Source organism: Leptonotus elevatus, chromosome 10, assembly GCF_054856555.1.
Source record: "Leptonotus elevatus isolate MCC_2025b chromosome 10, RoL_Lele_1.0, whole genome shotgun sequence".
Lineage (NCBI taxonomy): Eukaryota > Metazoa > Chordata > Actinopteri > Syngnathiformes > Syngnathidae > Leptonotus > Leptonotus elevatus.
Genome location: NC_141248.1, coordinates 15,048,337 through 15,063,100, shown reverse-complemented (window position 1 = coordinate 15,063,100; position 14,764 = coordinate 15,048,337). Strand labels below are relative to the sequence as shown.

The 14,764-nt window shown below is 41.3% G+C and overlaps 3 protein-coding genes across 6 annotated transcripts; 2 read left to right on the top strand and 1 right to left on the bottom strand.

Annotated features, from left to right (window-relative positions):
• The first annotated feature begins 831 nt into the window (after positions 1–831).
• Positions 832–7,749, top strand: LOC147167281 (transcriptional regulator QRICH1-like). Of its 4 annotated transcripts, none has more exons than XM_086087656.1 (12): positions 832–1,242; positions 2,022–2,281; positions 2,368–2,442; positions 3,124–3,243; positions 3,518–4,669; positions 5,704–5,863; positions 5,951–6,105; positions 6,181–6,295; positions 6,389–6,497; positions 6,659–6,798; positions 6,882–6,972; positions 7,041–7,749. In XM_086087656.1, exons 2-12 carry the CDS (start codon positions 2,033–2,035, stop codon positions 7,222–7,224), a joined length of 2,550 nt encoding a protein of 849 aa, XP_085943782.1. In that variant the 5' UTR covers positions 832–1,242; positions 2,022–2,032; the 3' UTR covers positions 7,225–7,749. The 4 variants fall into 4 exon arrangements, with proteins under 4 accessions (XP_085943782.1, XP_085943781.1, XP_085943783.1 ...); XM_086087655.1 differs by having other exon boundaries at positions 836–1,162; XM_086087657.1 differs by lacking the exon at positions 832–1,242 and adding an exon at positions 1,253–1,404.
• A 75-nt stretch (positions 7,750–7,824) lies between these two features.
• On the bottom strand, positions 7,825–9,813 carry rpusd4 (RNA pseudouridine synthase D4). The gene is made up of 6 exons (XM_086087659.1): positions 9,185–9,813; positions 8,883–9,090; positions 8,661–8,754; positions 8,440–8,590; positions 8,250–8,347; positions 7,825–8,109 (listed from the first exon to the last, which is right to left on the bottom strand). Exons 1-6 carry the CDS (start codon positions 9,588–9,590, stop codon positions 7,897–7,899), a joined length of 1,170 nt encoding a protein of 389 aa, XP_085943785.1. The 5' UTR covers positions 9,591–9,813; the 3' UTR covers positions 7,825–7,896.
• Positions 9,814–9,885: 72 nt separating this feature from the next.
• Positions 9,886–13,282, top strand: LOC147167279 (WD repeat-containing protein 82-like). Its single transcript, XM_086087463.1, has 9 exons — positions 9,886–10,350; positions 10,609–10,709; positions 10,862–10,928; positions 11,067–11,166; positions 11,506–11,622; positions 11,985–12,140; positions 12,218–12,287; positions 12,371–12,513; positions 12,954–13,282. The coding sequence occupies exons 1-9, from the start codon at positions 10,190–10,192 to the stop codon at positions 12,984–12,986; spliced, it is 948 nt and encodes a 315-aa protein (XP_085943589.1). The 5' UTR covers positions 9,886–10,189; the 3' UTR covers positions 12,987–13,282.
• Positions 13,283–14,764: the final 1,482 nt, after the last annotated feature.

Sequence of the window (14,764 nt, the reverse complement as noted above, 5' to 3'; positions counted from 1 at the left end):
CAGAGTGAAGTCAAAGCATCACAAACATTTGCAGAAAAGCTGTCAGGGTGAGAATTAACTATTTGCTGCCCAAGCTTAATGCACAAGGGTCTATGCATGGATCACATCTTTCCCGGTCCACCTTAAGAGGAGCGGAGAGGCCGCATGAAGAGGAGCTAGCTGGGGGACGCCCTCAACTGCACACGCCGGCCACTTTAAGGGGGACTGTCTAGGTTAGATGCTGTTAAAGGGACATGACTTCCAGTTTGTCAAACAACGCTGCAAACTATCTTGAAAGAAGTTAGGATACAGTGCCAGTCAAGCAAATAGCGCTTTTTGCATTTTCACTTGTTGACGTTATAGTTTTTAGATATAAAACGCATAAAATGTGTATTATATTTAAAAATAAAGTATTTTAATCATACCATAGTTGCACAATTAAGTCAGGTTTATTGTTCTTGACAGTCATCATTTATTTTAGACATTCACAGATGGAATAGAAGACATGTATGAATAATTCACCATTGGTAAATAAAATTGACAAGTTCTGAGGTACTTACAGCTGTTTCTAAAATGTATTTTAACATAAACATTAAAAACAGTTAATTCTCTGTATGATGCTGTGCAGTTCCACAACAATATTGCCGCTTTACAAGTAATTGATTGTGCTGCTTTTCAGGAATATAAAAATTACAACATAAAAAAATGCACTTAATCCATAAACGCCGATATAATGACACCAGAAATGCTTGTAATATGAAATTATTACTCAAATGCGTGCTTTAGTTATACTGCGGGTCGACCATACTGCTGGCACAGTCGGACCAGAATCGCCTGTTTTTTAAGGCCTTATTCTTCCGTCTCTCTCCCTCCTTTTTTTTTTTTTTTAAAATCTATCTGGATAAACCACAAATAACGCAGTTTCATATTTTGTCGTTGGCAATTTTCATGCTTGTGGGTGAATAAGGTTTGCTTATTTGCTGGAGCCCGGTGGTCCTCATTTGTATCGAAAACCGCCTGAATTTCTGGGTGTAAAAAAGAAGACAGACGTCAGAGACCTCGCCTGCCTGCCTGCTCACCACAGCCTCTGTGAAATTGTTGCAAACTAATCGTAGCATTGTTGGTGGAATTGCACCGTCTGCCGCTGCATGGACTGCGCGTCGGGGTGGATGGCATGTTGATGGTAGCTGCTAGACGATTATCGGCTTTTTACTTTTAAACGCCGTGCCTTGGCGGAAAGGAGACGATTTCGTTTTATTTAAGGTAGCATGACAGGATCCGGACGTTAGCACTAGCTAGCGACATGTTGCCTGCTGTAAAATTGCGAGCTTCTTGCGTTACGAAGTGACGGCATGTGTAGTTTATTCTTGACATTTTTAAGTCACCGCGACCTTGTTAGTTGATATTAAACATTTATATGCCGAGGTAATCATACCGGCCGAGAATATGTAATTCGGCTAGCTGTGCGATGCTAGCTTGCTAATAGTTAGCTTAGCTTATGTACATTCGATTTGTACGTGAGCTCAAGCAAGCTAGCATGTGTTTTGTGTCTGTGTATTTTTCCATCTAATAGTCAATGTTTAAGATATACACACTTGCTAGTCGCTGTTTTATTTAAAAAAATATATATAGCAGTCGATTCATAGCATTTATTCAAAGACGACGGTGCCAGTAATCATGTAGGTTGCCATTCAAATATCAAATTATCTTGCATTGTGTATGTGCACTATATTTCAAAAGATTCATGATTTACATAAAACCAGCATAGTCATTATAAGTTTACAACTCATTAAAAGACGATTCCATTGATAAATTAAATTAGAGTTAATTAAATAAGTATTGGGAGTGAGAGAAAATATAAGCCACCACGGCAGGTCAAAGTAACATCACAAGAGACACATGCATACCTATTTTACTTAACCTGTGTTTGCATAACTGGTACAAATGGCGAGCAATATCGCTATTAAACATATCAGCACTTTTACATACGCATCTGCCCTGTCATTGTAAGGCCATGTGTTAAGTACTATTTTGTTTTCCAGGTCCAGAGACAATGAACGAGCAGGAGGCTGGTGTGGTTTCATTTGACGAATACGTGCGCCAGAAGGCCCGAACTGTACCCCAGCACAGGATGAAGGAGTTCTTGGAGTCCCTTTCCAAGGGGGAGTTAAGTCAGGAAGGCGGAACGACCACCACCACCACTACCACCGCAGCAGCTATGGTCTACCAGGAGCAGACCAACAACTGCGTCTACACTGACAGCACAGAGGTGGCTGGCTCGCTCTTGGAGCTGGCTTGTCCAGTAAGAAAATTTTAACTTTATTGATTTACATTATTAGTTAAATTGAGTCCAGCTTTTTTAATTACTGCTTCCACTGCTTACGACAGGTACAGCTGACCTCAGCAGAGATTTCACCTCAGCTTTCCATGCATTCAGAACCAGAACAACAGCTTCAAGTGCAGGTTTGTTTATACATCTGTGTTATTTTTATTCTTTTTAAAAAATATATATATATTTTTTTTTAACAAATAGATTGTAAATTTACTTGTGAGCCAATAAATTATTTGTCACGCCCAAGTCAGTTTGAAAATTGCATGGCTGCTAACAATAAAATAAGTTGTGCATTTTCTAAAGTACAAATGACAATAAATTAGCACCGAACACCGTTTAAACTCTTCAGTAATTTGTTTAGTTTATATTTCTTTGGCAAAGTACGGCCTGGGGCCACATCCGGTCTCTGACCGGCCATGACAGTGACCATGAAGCTGAGATTAACATGTTGGCTTGGCCCTCGGCAAGTGTTCCAGTTACTCATGTGGTCCCTTTGCAAAATTAATTGCCTGTCCCTGCTTTATTTCAAAATAACAATGTTTCGCAATATTTATTGAGCCGAGGCACAAATTCCACATCATCACAATCTCACAACACACCACCAAATAAAAATGAGATGTGAAGAAGTGAAAATAAATAGTTCTCTGATCGTGTCAATCACAATGAGCTTTGTAACGCTCGTACGTTTTTGTTTTGTTTTTTAAACAAGTTATAGGTGTTTTGTGTGTGAAGTTGTTGTTGTTTTCATTCCTAGCAGTGTCACTTGTAATACTTTTGGCTTGTTGGTCTTTTCTTCTCTTCCACTGTCCCAGGTTCAGATCCAGGAGCAGCCAGTCCTGCAGATGGCCACATCGGCTCAACAGGACATGCAAGGAATGTCAACTTCTCAACTTGTGCCGCAAGAAGAGCTCACAGAGGAGCAGCAGCAGCAGGTACCATTTCAAAAATAAAGTGCAGAGGAATCTTAAGAGGTCGAACCGTTATTTGTTTGAAGTTTGTCCCATAGAACATAATGCAAATTCCAGTTCTAGAACATCTAATAATAGTGCAGCCAAAATTAAAAGTAATATTACATTCTTAACTGTCGTACAAGTGTCGAAAGGCGTTAAACTAAATTTACTCATCCATTGATCGTAAGCACCTTCAAGTACAGCTTACATGATGTCATTGTGATCGGTTGTTCCGAAACATTTTCTATGTGATCAGATTCAGGCACAGTTGGTAGCGGCTGTAAGCGGAGAGCAACAGATTCAGTTGGCAAGTGGTCACCAAATCCAGCTGCAAGGTACGCAGCAGATCCAACTGGCGGACGGCCAGCATATTCAACTGGAGGCTGGCCAACAGATTCAGCTCCAAGGCGGACAGCAGATTCAGCTGCCGGGTGGTCAGCAGATTCAGCTGCCGGGTGGTCAGCAGATTCAGCTGCCGGGCGGTCAGCACATTCAGCTCCAGGGCGGGCAACAGATTCAGCTCCAAGATGGACAGCAGATTCAACTGCAGGGCGGACAGCAGATCCAACTCCAAGATGGACAGCAGATCCAGCTGCAGACTGGACAGCAGATTCAATTGCAAGACGGGCAGCAAATTCAGCTACCAAGTGGCCAACACATCCAGCTTCAAGGCGGACAACAGATTCAACTCCAAGATGGACGTCAGATTCAACTCATGGGAGGGCAGCACATCCAACTACAAGATGGACAACAGATCCAATTACCAGACGGACAACAGATCCACATCCAAACCATAGAGGCCATATCTCCCCCGCAGCAACAGAACTCTCCCAGGGAGACCGAGAGGCGGCTTGGGACCGTCTCATCTGTTCTTCCACCCGCCAAGAAGCGCAAGGTCGACGCCCCCTTGACGGTGTCCTACGCCGTTCCGCAGGGGCAGCAAGTGGCCACAGTCATCGCCATCCCTCAAGGGCAGCAGCAAAACTACGTGTCCCTGAGACCCGATCTGCTCACAGTCGACAGCACTCAGCTGTACAGCGCCACAGGAACGATCACGGGCCCCACGGGGGAGACGTGGACCATCCCCGTGTACTCCACCGCTCAGCAGCAGGGCGTGACTCACATCGCCATACCGCAGGAGACGTACAACACGGTGCAACTTGCCGCCGCCAACGGCAAGCCCGGCTCCTTGGCAAGGTCGACGGATGTGCAGGCTGTGTCGAGCGGCACGCAGGAAGAAATAGTACAGACGCTGTTTCCCGCTCAGTTTATGAATGGGAACATTCACATCCCAGTAGCTGTCCAGACTGTAGGAGGGACTTACAATACAACACAGTCCGTGCACATATGGGACCCCAGTCAGCAACAGAATCAAGATGACGGAAATGAACAACAACTCCAGCTTCAGGTTAGATTTGTTTTTTGTTGGTTTTATTCCCCAACATTCTTGCACCATTCACTTTATTATGTACACCAGCAAAATCTGTTGAGATCTAATTCAAGAGCAAATTCAAAAATATTACTTTTTCAAAGATAATGATGGTCAGCTTTGAGTGCGTGTCCAGTTGACTGGTGACTATTTCAGGGTGTAGTATAGCCTGTCACTCTTAAGTCAGGTGCCAATCACTTTCCTCCAAAGTGAAATGCTTTTGACTGCAATTTAGGCATGTCAATCAATCACCTATTCCTTTCTTTATTCGAGGGGATGTCTTAAGTAATGCACAATATGATTGGCTGCTTGCAAAAAAGAAAGGAACTGATGGTCTGTTCTAAAAATATTCACCAGCAATGGGACACTGTGACTTGCTAAAAGGAAATAAAACAGAAGAAGAATGTTAACATTTATTTATTTAAACTTAAAATGAAAGAGATTAAGGTACCGGTAGGTAGGTTTATTCTATACTAAATATTCTATATTTTCTTTACAAATAAAATAGTGTTCAATGGGGCGTGGGGGAAGACATTTTAGAGCTGACCGTGATACCCTGATATTTTTACTCGCCATCAGAATCTAATATCGGTCCATGCCTACTGCATTTATTGGTAAGGCAGTGAGAGTCAAAAGTTAGTACGAACTTGCTCAACATATTACTGAGATATAAGGCGTGTCCAAACTTTTTGACTACATTATGAGTGTATGCCAAGTTAAGAAAGCAGGTTTCATGATGAAGACTAGTTTAAAACTTTGAAGGCAGCTGATATTAGCACCCATGCAGGACACTCGTCATCTAAGTGCTTTTTTAGAGGCTGAACAGACGTGTCGACACATTGAAATGATCATTCCACAATGACAATTGCAGCTTGAAGTCAGTCAGCAATCACATTTTTGTCAAGTTGAATATTTAGTGGATGATCAGACAAGTTAAACGAAAGTTAACCTTTACTTGAAATGCAGTAATTATAAAAAAAAATTTTTTAACACATTGTATTTGTCTTGCACAGGAACAAGGAGAAACCGAAGGTAATGTTCAACCGTCTGCAGAAATTTTAGTTCCCGTCTCTCTGAAGCCAGAAGAGGGCTTGGAGGTTTGGCAGCTTTGGGTAAAGAGGAAAAATGACGAGCTAAGCAAGCAGGACAAAACCAAGCTTGCACCCATTGGACGTAAGTCAACTTATAGACTCCCAACTAGTGAGTTAGTGGATCTTGAAAATAACTTGTATCCTTAAATGCTGATGTGTTTGTGTCCAGGTCGCCAACCGCTGCGTTTCCAGGAAGACTTGATTTCCAGTGCAGTAGCCGAGCTGAGTCTTGGTCTTGCCCTGATGACGCAGGAGGCCCGAGGATCAGAAGAGGAACAATTCACTCCAGATGTTCTTTATTATGTCTTCTTATGTATACAAAAGGTTTGTAATCCTGCTCCTTGAATACTGTATGAGGTTGTCTAAAACACTGTTTATCGGTTGTTGTTGTTTTTTTAGTATCTCTTTGAAAATGGACGTGTGGATGATGTTTTCTCTGATCCATACTACACTCGATTCTGCGAGAGTTTACATAAACTCCTGACTGGTTGGAAGCCCAGTGTCCATCCTCTAGGTATTAAAAAAAAAAAAAAAAACTCCCATCACTCACCATTGTCTTTGTTTATTTAGGACTTGAGGAATTCATCTTTGTTTATCTTCTTGCAAGGTTACATCATTCCGAGTCATGTGACAGAAGAGATGCTGTGGGAATGTAAACAGCTTGGTGCACATTCACCTTGGACTTTGTTAACAACGCTGATGTACTTTAACACAAAGTGAGTTGGGTTTTTGCCTAATAGACTGCACAGGTGTGTCATCCACTTAAATTAACACCGTACCTCAAATACATGGCTGCTTTTTTTTTGGTGGTAATTGCAGGTTTTTGGTATTCACGGCCGGCGCGGGGTCTTAATGGTATCTAATGCTTTTGCCACAGGTGTTTTCGTCTGCTAACACCTGAGCAGCACCTGAAGGTGGCCTTCTCTAAGGTCTTAAGACACACCAGGAAGAACCCCACCAATACAAAGGACAAAGCAACTACGATCCGCCTTCTGAAAGGGCAAAGTTCACATAAAGGTAATTTGCCACTTGTATAATAAAAAAAAGAATAATAATAAAGTACAACTTTATTTTAGTTGTTTGTGTGACTTAATTTACAGGACCAGATGACTTATATGACGAGCAGATTGAGGATCCAGAGAATCCACTTCGTTGTCCGATTAAACTTTACGACTTCTATCTCTTCAAATGGTGAGTTGCACTCCAATGCCATGCGGATAATATTTCTCCTTTTACTCAAATTATTTTCCCCATTCCAGCCCCCAAAGCGTCAAAGGTCGTAACGACACGTACTACATGACGCCGGAGCCCGTCGTGGCGCCAAACAGTCCCATGTGGTACTCGTCTCAGCCCCTCACAAGTCAGCAGGTGGAGCAAACGCTGGCGCGCATCCTAGTGGTCCGAGAGATCCAAGAGATCATCGGCGCCGGTTCCGAGAGTTAAGAGGAGAGCATCGACGTGGAGCAAGAGGAAGATTGTACAATTCCGTCACTGATTATTGACTGCTGCCCTCCACGGCTCAATAAATCTCAACAATCAAATGCGAGTTGTTGGAGCCCACAAATGAGAGAAATTGTCCTTTGAAAGTTTTCGGACGCTAATCCGTGGATGATAGCAGGAATGGACTGGGGAGGGGGATGGAAACGGCTCCGGTTTCAAGTATTTTCAAAATGAGGGTATTTAACCGTTTACTCTTCTTTAACCTCATACTTTTTGTTACCATGCCAACCTCCTTGCAGGGACCACTGCTCACCTTTTTTTTTTGTATTGTGTTGATATGTATAAAGATGACCTTGTGCCTGTTTTCAAAGTGTTTGATCTAAGTTGTCTCAAGGTGAAGTGCTACATTGTAGTCCTTCGGGAGACTAGAAACTTTCTCAGGTCAAAGGTTGTGATTGATTGAGAGACTCAGACATTTTCAACATCTTTGTGTACAGATTATTAAATACAAGTTGACAGTTCTTGCAATCGGGCGTCGTGTTAACCAGTGTTCTATTGGTGGTTTCAGAATGTCATTCGTACTCCAATGCCTCAAAAGCCAAACAAATTTACGTACATTTATTAAAATTACAACATTGGCTGTACATGATCAAATTTAAATGGTCACACCCAAAATCACAAAGTAGCTGATTCATCTTTTTCCTTAGGAAAAGTTAAATTCAGTCGACTAAGCGTTTGCGTGAAGAACTTGGGCAGGGGGCATACCACGCTGATGGTGCCATGACCAACTTTGGGCAGTGTCAGCTGACGAGCGTGCAAGTGAAGCGGAAGATGTCGGATCTTGCTCTGTTCGAGGCCGAGCTTCCCCCGCACGTGCTCCGGTAATTTCTGCGGGTCAGAATGTAAGCAGTGAGTGCAAAAAGCATTTATGAGCATGTAAAGCTTTGGATTTTTCGTATGTATTTGCATTTTGGTGTTTTGAGGAGGAATCAAAATTCTATAAAAAGCCAACATTTAAATGATGCTACCTGTGGTGCCAGTTTGCTCCAGTGTGAATATTTATGGTCGCCCAAAATGAGGCTTGACAGTGCAAATGCCATGTGGACCCTCATTTGGTGCTTGACTCCTGTGGAAACAGGGCATTTATTTTATTATTTTTTGTACCCTTTCTGGACACTTAAGCAAACCATCGTTGTCATTCGATCCAATCCTCCTCACCAGTAAAAGGCTGCAATTCCACAAGGCTACATCCAGCGTTGCTGTCCAGGACTTTGTACTTTGTAACGGCAGGAAGGGACTGACGATTGGCTCGAACTTTAGTTAGTCCGCTGTCGGTGTCATTCATTCTGTAAATGGGGCTTAATGCCATCTGCAATTTTTTTTAAAAAGTTGAGCGAAGTTAAATAATTATAAGAAGAGGAAACCAGCGAGAAGTCTACCTTGTAGTGAGGCTGAAATCCCGTGATTTCTCTCTCTATGATGGGAATGTCAATCATGCCTTCAGACGGCACTGGTACGCCCACTGTGACAAGCCTGAGAACACAATTTTGTTTACTACTACTCACAATTCCATACAACAAAACTTTAAAAGAAAAATCTGAGTTAAATTAAAATTTGGACTAAGGTACGAGTCAAAGCATACTTAAGACACTAAAACTTACCAGTACTTTCTCTGTACTTGATTACTTCTATTAAGTTCCAGTACATGCTCCGCCGCTTCTTCACTCCTTGCCAGGAGGAGGGCACCTGTCATCTCCTTCTCCAGGCTCAGACAGAGGAGCAGCTGAGAATCGGACTTGACCTTCATACCATCCATAATTTTGGAGAGGACAGGAAGCACGGAGGAGATGGACGTCTCCCCAGAGGAATCTGATAAGACAAAGGGACAGAAGTCAACGCTCACAACTTGAAAAATAATCATATCGGCTCCTATCTCTCAAAACACTCGTTACATGTATTTTACCTTTGACACGAACACCATAGGGTTTGTTGATGACGACCACGTGCTGATCCTGGTACAGCACGCTTCGGCTCAGGTGCTTGGCGAACACATTGGGATGAACATTTTGAAGCTGTAGACTGAACCGTTTCAAGTCCATCACCCTCTTCTGCTGGGCGGACATGGGGGGTTCCGTTGGCCGGGTATTGGACTTCTCCTGTCGGAGCTTTCGAGCCAAGTCAATGGCTCGAAGTGGAGGTTTCTCTCCTTTCCCAGCATCTGGAGCTTTCTTTGCAGCCGTGGTCTGACCCCGGCTCAGGCAAATAAGAGCACTTCCCGATAACTGGTGGCACTTTGTCCGTGTTTCTTTGAGAGACCGGAGAAGGCAGTTCCAGTTACCAGCGTATATATTTCTCGTACAGCGGTTCATAGTGATACTAGAAGATAAAAATATAGATTGAACCTGTGGACACGCATAGGATGCACCATATGTGAGTGTTCAGTTTTGCATCTAAACACTTCCGGGTAATTGTTGTTAATACGCAGTCGTTAAAAACAGCTCAAATCTATCCTTAAAATGAATTAATACGGGATATTAAACGCACCATAGTATATTATTATTATATACAAAAATATGGAGGAAAGAAAGAATGTCTGACCTTCAAAATAATGTGAATGTACATCACTTCCGGGTTAGTGATGTAATTTCCGTCCATACAAGTGCGCGTTCGTTTTACTGCTTTCGTAGCCGATTTCTTTGTGTTCGTTAAAATCCCAGTGTCACCGACAGAACCCGCCTGTGCCCGAAGTCCCGTTACTCAAAATAAAGTTACTATTGCTTTAAACTTCTTCTTTTTTTTGCGCCGTTGCCTGCGAGGTCGTTACGCCTTTTTTTAAACGAGCTGTTTTTAACTGAAGCCTAATGTGCCATGCGCGTTGACGGTATGAAGAAATCTTGATGGAATTACATGCAAATTAGGTTTCATGTTGTGCCTTTTAAAGTGAGATTTGTGTTGCAAGTGTGCAAACATGATAATCACGGACAGCGTGCTAAGGAGTTTCAGGATTGCAAGAACATATCAAGAAAATAATGAGAAAGTCAATTGTGTAGTCTTCAGTCCGGATGGTGAGAACGCTATCTCAACCAGCAACGACGACAGCATTGTTTTGTATGACATGACCATCGGAAGGTAAATATGCATGTAATTTTATTTGTAATGAGAGTCTCGGGTGTGTTACAAATTCTACAGAAGTAATACTACTCTAGTGGTTGCATTGCACGGATGCAAAATAAAAGAAACATTTACAATAATAAACATGATCAAATAAAGACCTTTAGCTTCCCGTAGAAAATGTAAAACATTTGATCACACATTAGATTGTGCTTAAGGTCATGAATTGTGCATGTTGCATTTTGCTTAATATTGAACTTATTGATCTCCTCTCAGGCCCGTTCAGAGGGTGCACAGCAAGAAGTATGGCGCAGACTTGATCCGATACACCCACGAAGATTCCCACAAAGTCATCTACAGTTCCAATAAAATGGACGGTAACTAAACCCGCATTGCAATTGGGAAATGTAGAATAATTTAAATACGACTGCACTATATTGTGGAACTCATTACATGACTTGTCGAAAAACTCATAAACCAGGCCACTTGTAATTTCTATTTCCACTTTTTTTCTTCTTCCTACTTATAGATACAATACGGTATCTGTCACTGATTGACGTTAAGTACATCAGATACTTCTCTGGTCACACTGCAAAGTGAGTAAAGGAACCACACATTTATTACAAAATATGTGTTATTAACTTATTATATATTTAATATCACACATTGGTCCCAAGTGTTCCCATTCCAATATGTTCTCTGACTTGCTTTAACGTTCCGCAATTGCTTTACAGAGTTACTGCTCTCTCTATGTCACCTGTGGCAAAAATGTTCATCTCTGGTTCACTGGATAAGACAATCCGCATTTGGGATCTACGCACTGAAAACGTTCAGGTGAGTCACATGAAAGCAGACTCAAATTTAAAATAGCCATGAACCAGCATAAACAGTATTAAAAGAAAATGCGGAGCTGATGTCAAGGGATTTTTATCACTGTCTCTCTCCAAGCCCTCTTAATGAGCCGCCATCAGTTTTGGATCTAAGTAGGTATAGGAAAGCAAATATTGTTGGTCATTGAAGACTCTAAATCCTCTCACCCAAAGTCGGCTGGAATAGACTGCAGCCCACCTGGGACCCAAATGAGGCCGAGTGCTAGAGAAAATTCAAATGGACAGATTTTTATAAAAAGGCATTATCAAGACAACATTCACATTCTTTGTTTTTGTATTCCAGGGTCAAACCGAGCCCCTCGACAGACCAATTTGTTCCTTTGACCCAGATGGGCTCATTTTTGCCGCTGGAGTGGATTCACAGTCCATTAAACTGTATGACGTCCGCGCTTTCGCAAAGGTAAGTTAAGTAAGTAGGGCTGCGACCTAGCAACGGCTGCGATTTAGCAGTTATTTCAAACCTTGACTTATTAAAACCACTGTAAACTGTAATCAGCCCGTTCCAAATATGTAGTCATAAATTAGGTGGTTTGCGCTAAATATGACTACATTTCCCATGATTCTTCAGCACGGAAGCAGGAAGTAATTGTAGTTCTGGTATGACACTAAAATGTACACCTGCTAGCCATCGGACATGAATGAAAATTTGAGCGTGAAATTAATCGAAAGAAATTTAAATTTGAATTGAAGAGGCTTTCATTGAACAAAATGTAAATAAAAAAAAACCATACAGCTGATTTTGTTTTTTCTCTTTTGTGAAAGGGTCCTTTTAAGTCCTTTGAGTTGAGGCTGAATCGCATCTGTGACTGGACCGGACTGAAGTTCAGTGACGATGGCAAACAGATTCTCATCTCAACCAATGGTGGGGTCATCTGCATCCTCAACTCTTTCACTGGAGACATGATGCACAAGTTTTCTGTAAGAGCATTCCACGCCTGCTATGACTCCATGCAATCACATAATCATTGAACTTGTGCATCATTGCTCATTTCAAGGGCTACAACAACAACAAAGGCTTAAAACTGGAGGCATGTTTCACCCCCGACTCCCAGTTTGTCATGATCGGTAAATCCTTTGTTTTCTCTCTCCCTCTCTCTCTCTGGACGATTTACCATGTGCCTTAAACACACCTTCTGCTCCCGCTATAGGCTCAGAGGATGGGAGAGTCCACGTTTGGAGCATAGAGAACGAGATGAAGGTCGCTGTGTTGGATGGTAAACATCCGGGACCCATCAGCGCCATGCAGTTTAACCCCAAATACATGACTTTTGCCACCGCTTGCAAAAACATGGTGAGATAATGAGTGCATAGCGCATTATTCGATTATGCGCACATGCTAATTTGACGAGTGTAAACACATGTATTGGTGTACAATGGGGTTTAATGGAGCAGCATGGGGACCTAGCGATTAGCATGTCTGTCTTACACTTCTTAAGTTTGTGATTCGAGTCTCAGTTTTTTTCCCCTTTTTTTTTTTGCTTGTGCTTATCTTATATTTGAGTATATCATTGGATATTTTGCGTTTTTAGTCAAATATTTCCTCACGCTTGAGGCACCGCTTTTGCTGGCGACTAATGGACTTCAAGCGATAAGCCTCATTGTGCATCGTTGAAATCGAGGTGTCGGCTACTTGATTCAACTCCTAGTATCCATAGCAACCTACTTTTGTGTACTGTATATTGTGATTCGCATTCTTTGTAATTGCGCCCTTTCTTCTTGCCCTTTCCACAGACATTTTGGCTGCCGAGTGTTGACGACATGTAAGGTTTTTTTATAGTTCAAAATCAACCTATTTTGTATTTTAGTATTTTTGGAATCTATTTAACTTTGTAATGTGTGTGCACAATGTGCCAACATCAGACACTTTATTGTTTCATTTAAACCGTTTTTAACCTCAGGCAAAAATTTTGTATACTGTGTTTTATCATGTTTTACGTAAAGATTTAAAAATATATATTTTATTTTTTTTAAACATCCACACTCATTTTTAATTGTATTCTTTAAACACAGTTTGGCTTTTATTTTTACCAGTGTGTCTTCATTTGAATGTTGAAGATTTATTGTAAAAAAAAAAAAAGAACTAATAAAGAATTGTTTTTTTACTTTGTGATAATCCTGGGCTGACCTTTTTTTTTTTTTTAAACAACAACCTGCAAATCATACCTATTTATTATCGTGATTAATTTTCCCACAGACTTAAGAGAAATATTTTTGTCTAATTCAAATAGGTTTTTAAAAAATGCTGAAATAATAACATAGTCTGTTATTAGTTCATCATTTTTCACAAAATACATTTATTTATTTATTTTTCTGCAAACTTTTGCTTTCAGAATTTTTGAACTGTTATTACAGAGTCAACTCAAATATTTGTACTTGTCCACCAACAAATGAGCCACCTTTGATTTTTATTAAATCTGGTAGTTTACGAAAACTTCAACAAATTTCAGCTTTAATTTGTATTTTTCAAAATGATTGTTTTAGTGCAAGAGTCAACACAGAATCTTTAAGCATATCTCATTAGATTTAATATTTTTATGTGATTTTAATAGGTGTGTGTGCGACAGTGGGGGGGGGGGGGCTGTTCATATTAAAAATGTATGAATGCTTGGGTTATGTACTCACCCCTAAATGAATAATACACGATCCTGTCACAGGTTACCTCACTACTAGACACTTTTGTGTGTGTGTGTGTGTTTGCGCCCTATAGATGTGAACTAGCACAATTTGTTTCTTGGATGCCAATTTGCAAGGCATATCTTTTTCAAAACAAAAAAAAAAGGTTGGTGACGAGAACAGACAATTTGAAGAAAAACAGGACACAGACACGTTTTGATGAATCGCTAATGTTCTGAACTGTTATTAATAAAGATTGGATTAGTTGTGTGATACTATAATTTTTGTAGCATACTTTATGTGGCCCAGACACATCCAGACTCGATCTCCATCGGCCCCCAAAAGTTTTATGATTTAAATTGTCTGGTGCCGTCGCGTCGTTGCGGGGCGCTAGCCACCAGCTAGCTTGCAAGCTAGCATGTCCACGCCGACATTGTCTTGCTTGGGAATAATTATTTAAAAAAGAGTTGTTCTGGAAATTGTGGCATCCTTGGAAGATTCTTTTTTTGGGGGGTGTAGGATAGCTAGCTAAATAACTGCACTCTGTACTGGTAGAAATTGGCCTAGTAATAACAATTAAGTAACTTTCAAATTCCCAATTGACAATAGTGAGCTGACAAAGCAGATGGCAAAGCCCAGTCCAGAAAATAACAACTCTGCCACAATTTGGCTTTAGCCCCAGTTGATAGCTAGCTATCTCCCTAGCTAGCTCCCATGGTGCTCATTTACCAGCTATGGAGCTAACTAGCTAGCTAGCTAGCAACTGGGGCTAAAGCCAAATTGTGGCAGGGTTTTTACTTTCTGGACTTGGATTTGCCACCAAGGTGGTACTTGTTTACCTGCTAGGGAGCTATAGCTAGCTAGCATCAGGGGCTAAAGCCAAACTGTGGCAGGGTTTCTACTTTCTGGACCTGGATTTGCCACCTCTG